Genomic DNA, 14871 nt, shown 5'->3' with positions numbered 1-14871 from the left:
TCAATAATGCAGGGAAGCACAGACAGCAAATCAGAGTTTGCAACTTTATCACTTTCGATCCATGAAAGAAAACACACGGAACAAGTGAAATAAACTCCTCATTTTTCATACTTTCCTGGGTTGATCAATGACTAATTCCAAGCTATTCCCTATTTATCCTCTGTGATTCCCATTTCCCTCAGCACAGCATTTGTTCAAATATCCATGATCACTTTTACAAGCAACGTTTAGAAAACCTGAGAAGAAACTTGTCCACTTTACTTGCAAAGAAAAAAAAAGTCTCGCTCGCTTTCATTCTGCTTACACAGAACTTTCTTAAATAAAAGAAAAAAAGAGGTTTTCAACAAAAATACTGACACTGGAAGTTAATCCACATGAGGTCTTGCTTACAAAAAGAGGGAGGACGAGTTGTACTGGGTGGAAGTCAGCTTCTTTCTTGAATGAAGGGTTACTGTTTGACAGAAGAGTTACCCAGGCATTATATAGTGACATTTTTGTTTTTCCCTAAGCTATAAGAACATTACAAAATACAGTAAAACATTATTTACACCTGTCACATTGTGTATCATTTTTATCTGGCACTACCACCACTGTTTAATACCACTCAGTACTCAGCCTTCCAAGATCTCTTTTCAGATGCTTGTAACTAAGTGCCTGTGAAGGTGGACATCATACAAGCATCCTGAAAGGAATTAATCATTTTGCATTCTTCACAGGTTTTGGAAGCTAATAAAGCTTTAAAATCTCCACTGAACGTGGAGGTAAGACATACACACTCAGTAAACGTGGCAATGGGCCTGTGGGAGACAGTACATCATACAGTTAAAAAAACACTTTGTGGATGCACAGCAGAGATGGGTTAAAGTTCTATCAGCCAGGTTAATTTATTTGCTAGCTTTTGACCTTCATGCAATTTTAAAGTGTTCTTTTTCATTACTATTATTTTTTATTTTTGAGGTACAGCTGTATAGCCAGGTAGGTAAAAATCTTTTAACAGTTAACTCTTATTTTGGGAGACTATTTTCTACGTTAGTTATATCCATAGGTAGAGAAAACCAACTCAAGGAACAAATTAAGATATTTATTTATGTATTGTTACAAATTTATGTTTTTTCCATTAAACATATTTAACAGGACAACCTATTTGCACTCAGGCCTTTCAGCATTTTAATAAGCTAAAATATACACTTTTGGTGCCATATAAATTATGGTCAAAAATAATTCTCAGAGACATACTGAGGGGACAAGAACTTTAAGCAAAATAACTCAAGTTGAAATAGTCAATTCCCTTACAGTGTTTCTATTTCATGAGATTATATTCTTTACACTAGCAAACTATATACAAACATTACCACAAACCTACTATAAATGCAAAAATGTAAAAAATACACAAACATATACACAAATTGCTGTGTTTCTGTCTGAGCTAACTTACTATTAAGAAATCCAGTACAAATGCATGATTTGTATTTATGTACTTAATTTGTAGTATCTAAATTTTTAACTGTAAACAAGATTCAGCATGTAGAGCAACTTAAAACAGTTGTCAAAAGCTTAAGTCATGAGGCCTGGAGACCAAGAGAACTATGCACGCTAGGGAACCAAACTGACAATGCTTATATTGCCATGAGATTTCGAATATTTAAGAGATTTAGAAGTATTTAACTACTCTAAACAAATTCTTTGATTTCACTGTTTTACAAAATGCATACATGTCAATATTTAAAGTAAAATCAGTATCACATTTGCAGGTATATGGATCATGTTCAGTAAGAGTGTCTTGTTCATAACCATTTAACAGCTTTTTGGTTTAGTAGAAACCTTTCTTGGCAACTCAATCAAGCAACTGCAAGTGACAGCAAGCAATGGATATTCATAATCGACCACTTAATGAGAAAATAAAAACAGACACATCCCTTAAGCACATACGAAATCACTGGTGACTAACCTAATGCTCATCATTAGCCAGTACGCATACGGTACACTACATTGCTAAAAAGCTGCAATATTAAGGAACTGTCAACAGATATTGGAAAGAAAATGGAAGCTGCCTTTGCACGGATGTGATGATTTGTTCTTTCAGTCACTGCCCAGATTCTTACGAAGCATGATTTTTGTTTGTTGGTTTTTTTTAACAGATGGCTGTCTTTTGTCAGGTATTTCCCAGGCACTCATCAAGGTATTATTTGAAGTGCTACGATACTTAAGAACACCCAGGGTGACAGTTCTATCAGGACAGTATCAGACTAGGTAACAGTAGCAGTGTTTGTCAGTTGAACGTTAAAGAATTTGAACATTAAACATGGACCGTGCCAGTTTCAACCCACTACAACTAAGGTAAGTGTTAGTGTCCACAGCAACTGATCTCAGTGGAAAATTCAAGCGCAACATTTTTTGCAGATATCCTTGTGCTAACAGAGAATACAGTAATGTATCCATAGGCTTCCATTTCCAGGAAATACATCCAGAGTCAAATCTCATTTCGTATACTTTTCTAAGTGCTTGAAAACGCTTACAGTATTGAGCAGAACATTTGATGAATTGCTTCTCATAGACAATATATACTTTTTGATTTAAAACACAAGCCACACTATACAAGACATTTTGAAAACAACGTCCTAATGTAAAGACTAGTTTGGCAAGTTTTGTGGTTTGGGGCTTGTTTTGGGTGGTTTTTTTGTGTTTTTCTTTTAACCATTTCAAACACTACAAGATCACATTACAACTAAAAACAACGCAGAATATACATTCAAAAATTAATAAACTGCTTGTAAAAATAAAATGTTGGAAAAAATTTAAATCAATTTCAATGAAAGGGCTCAGTAAAGTGCAAGCAGTAAACGCAAGGGTTTACATAGTGAAAAGTGAATTTTAATAAATTTGTACAACATGTATAGCTGACAGTGAGAGAGACACTATAAACGTGTTTTACCTTGACAGCATGCCCTCAATATAAAAATATATTCTAATTGCATTGCAATACAACCAGATCACGACAGGACTGAAAGTGAAATGAAAACTGAAATGCCACTCCTCCTTTTCACCAATGTCAAAAAGAAAACATGTAGATTTATACTACTACAGTATACTCCAGTTAAATGAAGGAACTGGACCAGCTGAAATTACATAGCATGGTAATTGCAAATGAAAATAATACATTGCTACTTACTTGCATTGACTCACCACCACTTCTTGAGAAGGCATTCAGGACGTGCCAAATTACAAATATGGAACTCATTCCTGTGCAAAATGCTCAAGCTTTGAGCTCTCACTAAGGTAGAGCTCCCCAGTTACTGGACACAAGTATGAACTGCAGCAAGTATTCATGTCATTAAATCTGCAGGTATTTGTCCTCTCAAAAGCTTCTCCTGCTTACAGAAAGTCATTTAACTGAAGTAACCAGGTCTTCAAAGCGTACCACAACTTAGAAAATTCCAGCGAATGAAAACAAAACTTTGTCATATCACCTGTCCCCAATGCAAGAATCTGTTTGTAAATGGAGTTTTGTTTTAGGCAAAACAAAGCAGATATGACATAAGTCTTCCCAGCAGAGGGGACATTTTCAAATAATTTACCTTTCAGTCAGATTCTCTGATGTTCAGGAATAGCTAATATAATATCAGGATGAAGACACAGTAACTGTTTTCCTTCATACACTCGTATTTGTCCTCTAAGGCCCATCAGCAAAGTTTTTGCTAGGGGCAGGTATTAAATAAAAGAGAGGGAAACTACTTCCTCATCACCCTTAAAGACTGAAGTCTGACTGATAGCATCTGGTGTCCCTTTTTCAGTGGAGATTCTCCACATTGCATATTTGCAAGATTTCCGCTTACAACAAGCATATGACTATAAAAAACTTATGCTCGGGCTAGTCATCCAAAGTGTTAAGGTGTTGAAATTCAAAATAAGTGTTTTCCCTATTCAGAGTAGTCTTTTTATCGTCCAGCTCTTGCTAATACAAGGGAAAAAAGTTTATTCCTGCACAGTCAGTGCCAAGCCTTTTAACTGCCCAGAAATGGCATGCCAGTTGCTTAATAAAACTCTGTGGAGACCCTAGTTACCTATTAAACTGTAAATAATGTCAGTACCAACTTTGATTTTTCAGTATTTTTTTTTAAATACTCTCACCCATCCCCAGTTCAAATTAAATGACCCCAAATACTCATTGTCAACTAACTGATGTCACACAATTTAAATTAAAAATACCCTGCGAGAGCAGCAAATCTGCAACAATATGAACTTAAAATAAAAGCGGATTATTAAAATAAAGTCTGTATAGAATTTTAACTACAAAATTATGAAGCAATTTGGTTTTACTTAGGATTTATCACTCTTACAAAGAACTGTTGGCCACAATAATATTTAACTGCTGCTTTTCTGAAGAATATTTTTAGCATTGTAATTAGTGTAACAGAAGACAAAAGTGTTTGTACATATGAGTTTAAACAAATTTAAGACACTTTTCTGTAGGATCATCATCAAATGATGCTCTTTTCAATAATTTGTGTAAGCTTCTAAACCACATAAAGGATAATGCACATTACATTTTATTCACACTATAAAAAAAGCACAATATACAGGCCATATCCTTTAAAGTGCAACACAACAGAACATTTCTGCAACATTCAGGTTCTTCAATGACCCACAAAAGTAGGTATTTAATATTTAGGAACAAATCCTGTTCACAGGTGTATCAACACTGAATCAAAATTCTGAATGGTTATCAAGCTTGCCCTTGCTGTAAGTGCCACACTAAAAGCGATGCTTATGACCACTTAAAAGATATTATCTTATGTGTTTCCATATTACATAGCCTTCATGTCTCATGTCCAAAATGAAAGCTTTTATCCTTTAGTCAGTGAAGAGCATCTGCAGAGCCCTTTATTCAAGACAGTTCTTTGACTATGGTCAGAAAACATCTTTAAAGTATACTTAGTTTCACCATACAGGCTACTGCTTCAGGTGTTAAATCTACCAAGAAAAATATGGTAAACTGAACAGAGCAAGCATGTCTCTGAGTTGGCAGCGCATGCTTCGCTATGTTTGGCACTATCTACCAAATATATTGGTAACACACAGTATAAGCAAGTACCAATTTGCTTTTCACTTCATAAATATTTTTGGTTGGATGTTTTGTTAATTATAGTTGCAAATCTCATTTGTTCCTGAGATGAGCATGACAACACAAAGTGAGCTCCCCCCAACAAGGGGACAGTCTTCTGCATTTCCAGCCTTGCTACCTGCCTGCTGAGCCAGATTTATAATCTCAATCCTCCCCAAGGCGCCACTTCTGAGACTCTTCTTGACGCACATCTGGCCTGATCTGGTTTCTCATTCCACCTAGAACATTTGAGGTTGCCTCTGTTGCAACAATGAAAGGTTTCACCACAGTTGGTGGAATTTGGCGGAGGACGCCTCCTACTGCTCCCGTTACTCCTCTGTTTTCATGCTCACGAGCAGCAGTCTCATAGATGGTTTGGGCTGTGTCCGTAATCCCCTTTGAGAAATGAACAGAAATTAGTTACACTGAAAAAGAAAAAGCAACCTCTCCTAACTTTAAAGGGAAAATTAAACTGCCCAGCATTTGTCATCTTTGTGACTTGTATTATAGCTGTAGTACAGCTATACTGATATAAATACGATTTAGTTCTCCTCACGAAGATTAAAATAACACTACAATGAACTTAAAGATGAAAATATTTCATGTAACTTCTGGTGCATTTCTTGTGCCTAAAGGAAGAAGCTGTGTGGTACTGTGAGCTATTCAAAATGACAGAATTTACTGAAAGCTTGCCAGCTGAGGCCCAACTTCCTAGACACGGTATCAGGTGCAACTAATGGAAAGTACAAGCAGTACAGTAAAAGCAAGTTAGCACTCTAATTTTTGATACCTTGTCATGGTAAAAAGAGCCTTCACTTCTTTTAAATCCAGTGTTATGCTTAAATTCTAACCACCTCAGAACTGACAGTAACAGGGCGTTGGAGGGGACGGGGATGACAACACACAACAGATGATCTGGGGTGGGAAATCAAGTTTACATATCTCAGAACAACTGTAAACCCTCACAACTGCAGAGCACTGAAGTCCTGTTCACACTTATCTGCATAACATCTTCGTTATTTCTGCGTCTCTGATTTTTCCGGGCAACGTTTCTGTTGGTTTAAGATCACCATTGAAGACAGTCTTGTTCAAAATTTAAACCCCCTTCTTCATTTGGTCTTCTTAAACTAAACATCTGATATTTTATTTGCTGTCTTAGGAAATAATTCTGAAGCTTGGTTAAGCACGATTACTTTTGCACTCACCTCTTTTACTACACTGTAAGCTTTAGCTACACCTTCCCGTAGGTCTACTGGCTGATGAGCTAAACGATGGCGTGGGAATCGTTTGATCTTTTTTGCTTCAATAAAAGTAGGCCCTGGCGATACCATGTCATATGCAGTTTCTGCAGCTGCCTGAAGATTAGGAGTGAATACAAAAATACTTCAGAAGTCTTACAGTATTCTGATCATAAATTTAAACTACTAACAGAGTGACATAACTGAAAGAAAAGAATTCTAATTCCACAAATAATATTCGCTTACATCAGATTAAGGTTTTGTACAAGAACTTCTGGAATGGGTGCAGCTGTAACTATACATTAAATTCCATAATATATGCGGTAGGTTTTGGCAGGGTTTTTCCCCCCTCTGATTGCATTGCTTCAAGGGCACCCTCTAATCTGTACAAAATGCTAAATATAGAAACCAAAACATTTGATCAACAGTATGTTTTTCTTGCAAACACACAAGCATACACATAATTCAATTTATGTGGATAATACCACTGTTTTATTACTATATATGTTCATGTTTAGGCATATATACAGTTCAGGGGCAGAAGTGTATTTTCATTATGTATTTTACATTAAGGAACGTAAATTTATTAATAGTTTAGTCCAAGATTACTTTAGGGTTAAATCCAAAAAAGCTTTAGACTTCATGTACATCAACACGGTTAGTATTGTTCTGGACGCATTTTTATTGTTTGGTTTTGTGTTTCTGGGTTTTTTTTCTTAAATCAACGCTGATAAGCTAACATTTGAAAAAAAGAATCTAATACTAGAAAATATGCATGCACAAAAACCACTTCTTTCTTAGTATCAGTGATTTTTTAGTGCAGCTGAATATTTCAGTGTTAAACTAATATATTGACGACATTAAGAAACAGTAACAGCTTGGGTGCTCAGCAGTATTTTAATACAATTTTTAACTATTGTGATTGATGCCATAGCTCTCACCTCACAGACTGCTACAAGCTTTGCTTAGTCTCCACTTTCCTATATGAACAGCTGCTTTGTCTTTTTTTTCTTTTTTTTTCTTTTTTTTTTTTTTAAGACATGCTCCCAACCTTAAATATGTAGCATTAAGATATTAGCTTAATATAGAGCACTTACTGGCAACACTTCTCATTATATGTCTGACTCCAGAAGTAATACACTATACCTGTATAGTCTGAACCATTCTGTTAGTTAGCTCCAGTGCTGCCATTGCAGTGGAAGTACCAAAAGAAGCTGCTCCTCTTTGAAAGCCTCTTACAATACGGCCATCCTTTCGGTACTGCTCTATTGGTAACCACACCAAGTCTTTCAGACCTTGGACTGAAAAAGAAGACAGAACACCTTAGTTAGAAAGTTCTCTAAGATAAGCAGAATGCCTTGAGAGGAACTGTAAACAAGTGTCAACATTGCGGGGATTTTCTTGTCGTGGGGGGTTTTCTTGTTGGGTTTTGCTTTAAAAAAGCAAACAAATAAATGCCATATGTGTCTAAATAGAAATAAGAATGAACTTACCTAACTGCACTAGCGAATGCATAGGCCCTACTCCTCCCAAAATTCCTGGTAGCTGGTTTTTCTTTATATCATTAAGCCATTCACTGATGGCATAGGAGAACAATTTATCCACACCTAATAAACTAAAATAAATAAAGTTATTATTATTTTTCTAACATACAATTCCTAATAAGACAAATGCATTATTCACTGAAGTAAACACAGATACCGTTTAAACAAAAGTAAAGCTGTTCCCAAGTGTCATCTTTTGTTGCTGTTGGCTAACCCAAGTGTTTCATGTATATGTGCTTAATAAAACTGAAGTTCAAGACTGCATAATGACATCCAGTTCAATAGGGAGTAAACATACAACTAAAACTAAAAGGAGTTTAGCACCAAGATTAGCACATATATAAAACACTGTCCTGAAAATAGACGTTTTCTTGAACACTATATATATTTGACAAAAACTAAAATAGAGAAATATTTGTAAAGTTAAAGAATGTCTTCGATTTTAGAAGTGCATCTTATCAGAGAATTTGCTTTTTGCTTGCTATGATCAGTTATTCACCATAAACTTGTTCAGATTGCAGTATCAACATTAATCCAATACAATAAACTCACCCATGTCTGTAACAAAGTCTCTTCAGCTTTAATTCTGAGCAGTTTAACTGAGCAAGCCCAATGAGAATCCCAGCTAGTGTCCCCTGTAAATGAAATATTTTGTTATCACGTGAGTTTAGTCCTTCTGGATAGTATGTAGGTGAGAAATAATTTTAACATCTCATCTCATATTGCAGGTATTTCTGTCTAAACTGACACTCCCTCAGTCTCCACAATGATACTTGTTGCAGTGCTATGAATCGTCACATGAAAACTTGCAAAAGATGAATCTGGCTTAACTGCCTACTCTAAGAAAAACACGTGGATACAAAAGGGCTTCTTCAGAAGTATTAATACATTAAAAAAATTATGTAAACATAGGTTTGGCAGTAGGCATGTTCCAGGCATTCTGAAGCTGCTGTTTCATGTTTGCATTTCTTTGGCAGCAGTGCAAATTCAAGAAGTTGCTGCTTCTACTTGTTTGTGTTTTCTTACTGACTTGCCATGACAAGAGTACAAACCAGATTTTTTTGAGGTCTGCTCTGTAAACTCAGTATGATAACCAATACATATTTTTAGAAGAATTATGAACTTTTTTTAAAAAAAATCTGTATTAGATTCTGCCATTGCTACTGACACCCATACCTTATTATTAGACTGCAAGGGAAGTACACAAGGAGAAAAAATGACAATACTTTATTCTGGCATTAATGAGGAAGAAAATAAAATGTACAATTCCGGCAACAGATAGTGGTATCATCCTTTGAGGGGCATCACAACTGTATACAAAGATCTCCAGCCACTCAGCTGATTAATGGGCCTTTCAAGTCTCATTCCGAGTTAATCATACCCAGAGGATCCAGCCCCTAGTTTTCAAATTAAGAGTGAAACACTGTGAAGCTTCACTGAAACTAAGGAGAAGAAAAAAAGAAAAAAAAATTCTACAGTTCTCAAGATCACATCAATAACGAGCAGGGAGCATAAAAATATACCCTGACTCATGGGGGGGGGGGGGGGGGGGGGGGGGCGGGGCGGAGGAACAACACAATGGACAGACAACACCATCGATTTTTTTGTTCTGTATCATCAACATTATACACAAACCTGATCCATTGATACATGTTTGCCATGGTAATCAAGCCGTATTGGAACTTCCGATGTAAAACGAAATTCTCTGGGATACATAAAGGAAATTTTATAGTGAGAAACATGAAAAAGGAAAGAAAATTATCTTTAAAAAAAAAAAAAACACCATGGTCTCCTATCCTCCTGGAATAGGATGCCATACCCTTTTCTATAAACCATAAATCCTCCAGTTACTGTGTTAGTACTTCAAAGTGTACAAAATACAGTGACAAATTTGGCTTTTCTTGGTTTATTAAGATCTAGTTGAGGTTAACATTTATAGTAAATTTAACAGCCCTGCAAAAGTGCTACTAATCCTGCAGATGACATCTTCCCTCAGTTTTCACAGCATGAATTTCAGTTATTAAAAAAGAAGGGTATGGCTAATGATGATTCTGTGCACACAATTTAGCCCTGCAGCTGGAACTTATTAAAAAATTCTGTTAGTGATGTATGTGATGAAATAGAACCACAGTCCTTCTCTCATAATTGGGCGCTGTGCTGCTTCCTAAAGCACAAATCTGTTAGAGGCACTTATGATCTGAATACACAAGACAAAACTTCTACATAACAATTTTTATAATCACTTCCCAATCAAGACTACATTAAGAGTTTCTCTTGTGATATTTTAATCTCATACCTCTCCCATGATACCCTTTTCCTTTATATACTCTCACCTCTGGTTATATTAGATCTAATTTACATTGTTAGACATAACAGTACAAACACTGGTGTTTTTATTCATTTGTAAAACATCTAATTACTGGTTCTGTAGAAGGCAGAGCTTTGATTTTTTTTCTTGTGCACAGCAGTGTGTAAAAGTTAATAAAGAAAATCCTGTTACCCTCCAGTGATAGAAAAAAAAATCTCATTACCACAATCAGTCAAAAGACAAAAAAAAAAAAACCCAAACAACAAAAAAAAGCACCTTGTCATAAGGTCAGAATGCTTTATCATTACACTTTCTTAAAACATTGAGAACAGCTCTGTGTCACTGGAAATTCTGTAACAGAAGTTTACCTGAAAAATACTGGCTGATCACTGTACGATGTCACTTCTTGTGAGAAATGATGATCATCTCCATTAACCACGTCCATAGAATCAATGCTACCATTTTCATTTGCTTGTTTGTGTGATGAGAAAGAAATGACTGGACTTGGGTCCTTAAGGCTGCTGACATGTCTGGGCAAACTACACGTAACTTCAGCACCAGGAGACTTTTTAACTAAGATAAGAAGTCATACACAGTAAACTGACTCATATTTTCCACAGTGATTACAAAAAGATTGCATTTATACAATTATTGTGTCCTTAGTAAGCAATAATGCTTATTAATAGGAATTACTAGCCAGACAATATTTAGATTCTCTTCTCTTAGTAAGATTGTATCGTAGTTATCAATAGAAATCATTACAAGAAGCCTAAGTTGAGGTTTATGAATAAGCATAAATAATTCATCTAGTTTTACAGGCAGTATTGCAAAGTATTTCATTATCTACGCATTTCAATGAGACATCTCAACAGAAATAGGGAAAGTGTAACTGCTAACAAACTCACAAATATAGTTAATAGAGGAAATTACTTTTCAACATATACTGATTTTTTACATCAGATGGTGTAGTTGAAGTGCTGCTTTAACTGTACACATACATTGTACTGCTTATTTACAATCCTGAACTCTGTTCCTTTCTTTAGGGCTTACACAACTTCAAGCTATTAGACAGACATACTCCTTTATGCAGGTATTAAATAGAGGTAAATATTATAGAGGTATTAAATAATTTGTTTTACCAGTAATAATTCCTAATATTATATACACAGTCCTCAATTTTTTCAGACGTTGTAATTAAATATGCTCTGATTTTGATGAAACCTTTCATACAGTGGAGATCCCAGGTGTTGAAGCTCTTTGTTGGTATTTAGAAAATACAATAATAAAATACCTAAAGTTTCCGTGTTCTAACAAATTAGTTACTGATGCTGAGGTTTGGTCACTAACATAAGTTTTTACACACACAGAATTCACATGTGAATTTATAGACACGTACACACATTAAAGGAGAAAGAAGAAGCACTTTCATGTAAGATTTTTGAACAGTATACCTTCAGGATCTGGAGTAACTAAGAGTTCTACTTCTGTAGAAAGGCTAGTGAAAAAATCCTTCAGGAAAAACAAGGCATCCTAATGTCAAAAATAAAATACAGTCAGGTTAAAAAAACAAAAAACAACAACAAAACCCCCACAAAACAAGACCAATTCTCAAAAAAATATTATCTACAATGCCAGCTCTTTATTTCTATACAGATAGGAATCAAAACACACTACTTCTTTTCAGCCTCTAACACGTGCAGAAGCCACACAGAAATCTAGGACAGAAACCAGAAAGATCCCCTTGGTTACTGCCCCCTGCTACATACAATATGATTTCATAATCTACCTAGCTCTGTCTTAAAATTCCAGGGTTGTTTTCATCATCTCTACTCTCATTTTGGAGACTGTTCCAGAACTCAGGTATTTTAATGGCTATACATTTTTCTCTGATTTCTAATAAAAAGCTATTCAAGTATAGTTTATATTAGCCTGCCAATGTCAGACAAATTATTCCACATCAGATCTCACCACTGCTTCATTATAAGTCATTAATCTCTCTGCTGCTAATGTCTTGTTAACATCTGAAAAGTTATTACATCCCATTTTCTTCTTTTGACAGATGCATCACACTGGTGTCTTGTTCATCCTATCATTAATGACATCTGGACTATTTTTTTTTCCTTTTTTTTTTTTTCCAACTGATAAGCAGACAACTTTAGTAGTAATAACAAGAAATTCTAACGTTACTGCATGCAGCCCTGTGCTTCCAAGAAAGCTGTAGTTAACCGTGCAGAAGATGTAAAGGTGAATTTTGTTTATGATACAAAAGAGAAAAGATTTAGGAAAGTAATCAAAAGGGAATGCATTTCCTCACTAGATGGCAGTATTTCTACGCTTTTTTCCTATATGAAATTATTACAACATTCCTATATGAAATTATTACAACCTTCCTATATGAAATTATTACAACCTATACAGTGTTCAATTTTTCTAACAGTAAAATGAAAACCTGGTCTCTAACGTGTATTGAGGGAAACAGAAGGTAGGTATGGAACTCCTCATTATGCTCTTGGGGGAAAAAAAAAACAACACCATAACCAAAATCCACATCTCTCCGCAGATGACAAATTAAGCAAGAAATGTCTCAACAAAGAATAACTGCACTTTAAATTGGAATGCACAAACACGTGTAGCTTCCTTACTGGTGCAGAAAAAACACCCAACTGTTTCTTGAGTATATGAAAAATACTTTGCACAAAGGCTCGCTAAAGAAAGTAAAACAATTTCTCCCACTTCTGTTCTTCATGCCACTGCAGTTGATAGCAAGACCAAAGCCTTCAGAGTCTAGAGGTAGTCCCAAAGCATCAAGTGCCCTTGACTAAAATGCTGTGTACAGCTTCTAGATTAATGATTAACCTTTTTCAATTAAAAACACCAAAGTCACTTCATGAACAAAGCAAGATCATTCAAGAATAAGTATATGCTTTTTACAAGCCATAATTCCAAAACATTTCAGATGATCAAAAATCTCAGGAGGTAAGCTGTTACTGAGTAAAGAGCCAGGTCTGCAGATATTCTTAGTTTTTAGACTAAAAAAAGGCTAGTCTCTGTAAAGCTGGAGCAGAAGGCAATTTCTAACGTGCATATAAACAGAGTGGCACAGATCCAAAAGGTATGTGTGATTTTTCATAAATAAAAGAAGGTTTCAAACCAAGAAAACATCCCCATAAAATGTGTATAAGTATCTGGTAAAAAAGCCCAGTAGCATTAAATAAACCTAAAATTATTTTGTTTTTGCATTGGCACAACCAACCTGGTCAATATTGAGGCGAAGTGGCATTAGTGAAACACGTAAACAACATTCCTGCGGGGATCTGCCAGACTCTGGGCGGACATGTAATGCTTTAACTGTTAACTGAAAAAAAGCAGGATAAATAGAAGTAATAACATTCACAATTATTGCATCTCAGAACACGAGTTAGCAAAAACCTTTACTGCAAAACCTCTGTACTAATCTGACTCTACTTACCAATTATAAAGCTAGTATTAAGAAAAAAAAAAGCCTACTACGGATATTATAAAAAAGGAAAGTAAAATAGGAAACACTCAAATTCATAAATTCTTTATACAACCAGTAAAACTACAGTATATCATAAAACTACAAGTCTGCATGTGTAGTGAGAAGTGTAATCACACTCATACAAGCAGATGGTTGATCAAAACAAAATGCAAAAGCTACCAAAGCAGTCCTGCACACCTACTTTTTTTAAAATGGCAGAATCTCAAAACCATTAATACCTGCCATACTAATATTCAAACTGATTTTTTAATTAGTTTTCATATACACAAGGAGCAAAGCAAGTAGCTACAAACAAGTTATATTACTTCAGTGTTCCATGACCTCATACTCCTCCTTGTGCAAGATTAAAAAATGTATACAATCCCCACAATGACAGTTCAACCACTATAATTATAATGAATTAACATATTTCATAATGATACCATGTTTGAATGTGCTTTTCTGGGCATCTCCTTACTGCAGTAGAGATAGAGAAATTTATTCATCTGTGATGTAGCTAAACGATCTCTGATCTCCAGGTCTTGAACAACAAAAACCTGTCGCGACACTGGCTGCTCCAACAGACTAGATTCACCTCCTGAAGGGTATACCTCATGCTGGAATTTCACCTTGTAAACAGGAAAGAAAACCAGCATAATCAGCTTCAATGAAAAACAGTCTTTAACAATTGAATACTTCAATAAAACCAACCAACCAAAACAAAACAAAACAAAACACACCACCATACAAGAACTTTAAAACCTATCTACTACCTTAAATTTAAAGGAATAATATTAGGATTTCGGAAAGCTATTCAGATTTTTGCATATCTACCAGTAGAAATCTTCCAATTCCTAATTGTGTACATGTTCATGTTTTAGGACACAAAATTTAAGCCAAAACAGAGCCAGTGTGAAACCAAACAAGGTTTGCTTTTCATTTTAATATCAGCTCTGTTTTTTCCTCTCAATCCTGACATCTCTCTTACATCATGTTGAAGACTGTACTAGGCAATCTTGCAGTTCTTGAATCCTGCACTTTTTATGCTTAGTAAAGTAAGGTTTCTTCCCTACTGACAGGCTTCTCAAGTAGCTTCTTCCAATCTCAGGTTCTTTTTTCTTTACTCACTTTAGTCCATATAAATTCTGATCCATTACCTTTCTCAAATTCTAAAGTATTCT

The 14871-nt window shown here is 35.3% G+C and overlaps 1 protein-coding gene across 4 annotated transcripts in view; it reads right to left on the bottom strand.

Annotated features, from left to right (window-relative positions):
* Positions 1-1060: 1060 nt before the first annotated feature.
* Positions 1061-14871, bottom strand: part of ATG2B (autophagy related 2B) — a 48139-nt gene continuing 34328 nt past the window's right edge. For all 4 annotated transcript variants that reach the window (XM_040602174.1, XM_040602175.1, XM_040602177.1 and 1 more), the window contains exons 33-42: positions 14134-14319; positions 13445-13546; positions 11643-11721; positions 10560-10764; positions 9519-9588; positions 8436-8518; positions 7833-7954; positions 7486-7640; positions 6307-6456; positions 1061-5497 (exon numbers count right to left, since the gene is read on the bottom strand). In XM_040602174.1, coding sequence (XP_040458108.1) covers positions 5267-5497; positions 6307-6456; positions 7486-7640; positions 7833-7954; positions 8436-8518; positions 9519-9588; positions 10560-10764; positions 11643-11721; positions 13445-13546; positions 14134-14319 — 1383 coding nt within the window. In that variant the 3' untranslated portion in view covers positions 1061-5266. The remainder of the gene's footprint in view (positions 5498-6306; positions 6457-7485; positions 7641-7832; positions 7955-8435; positions 8519-9518; positions 9589-10559; positions 10765-11642; positions 11722-13444; positions 13547-14133; positions 14320-14871) is intronic.

The sequence above is a fragment of the Falco naumanni genome, chromosome 7 (genome assembly GCF_017639655.2).
Source record: "Falco naumanni isolate bFalNau1 chromosome 7, bFalNau1.pat, whole genome shotgun sequence".
In the NCBI taxonomy this organism is placed as follows: Eukaryota; Metazoa; Chordata; class Aves; order Falconiformes; family Falconidae; genus Falco; species Falco naumanni.
This window is presented reverse-complemented; position numbering and strand designations above follow the sequence as displayed.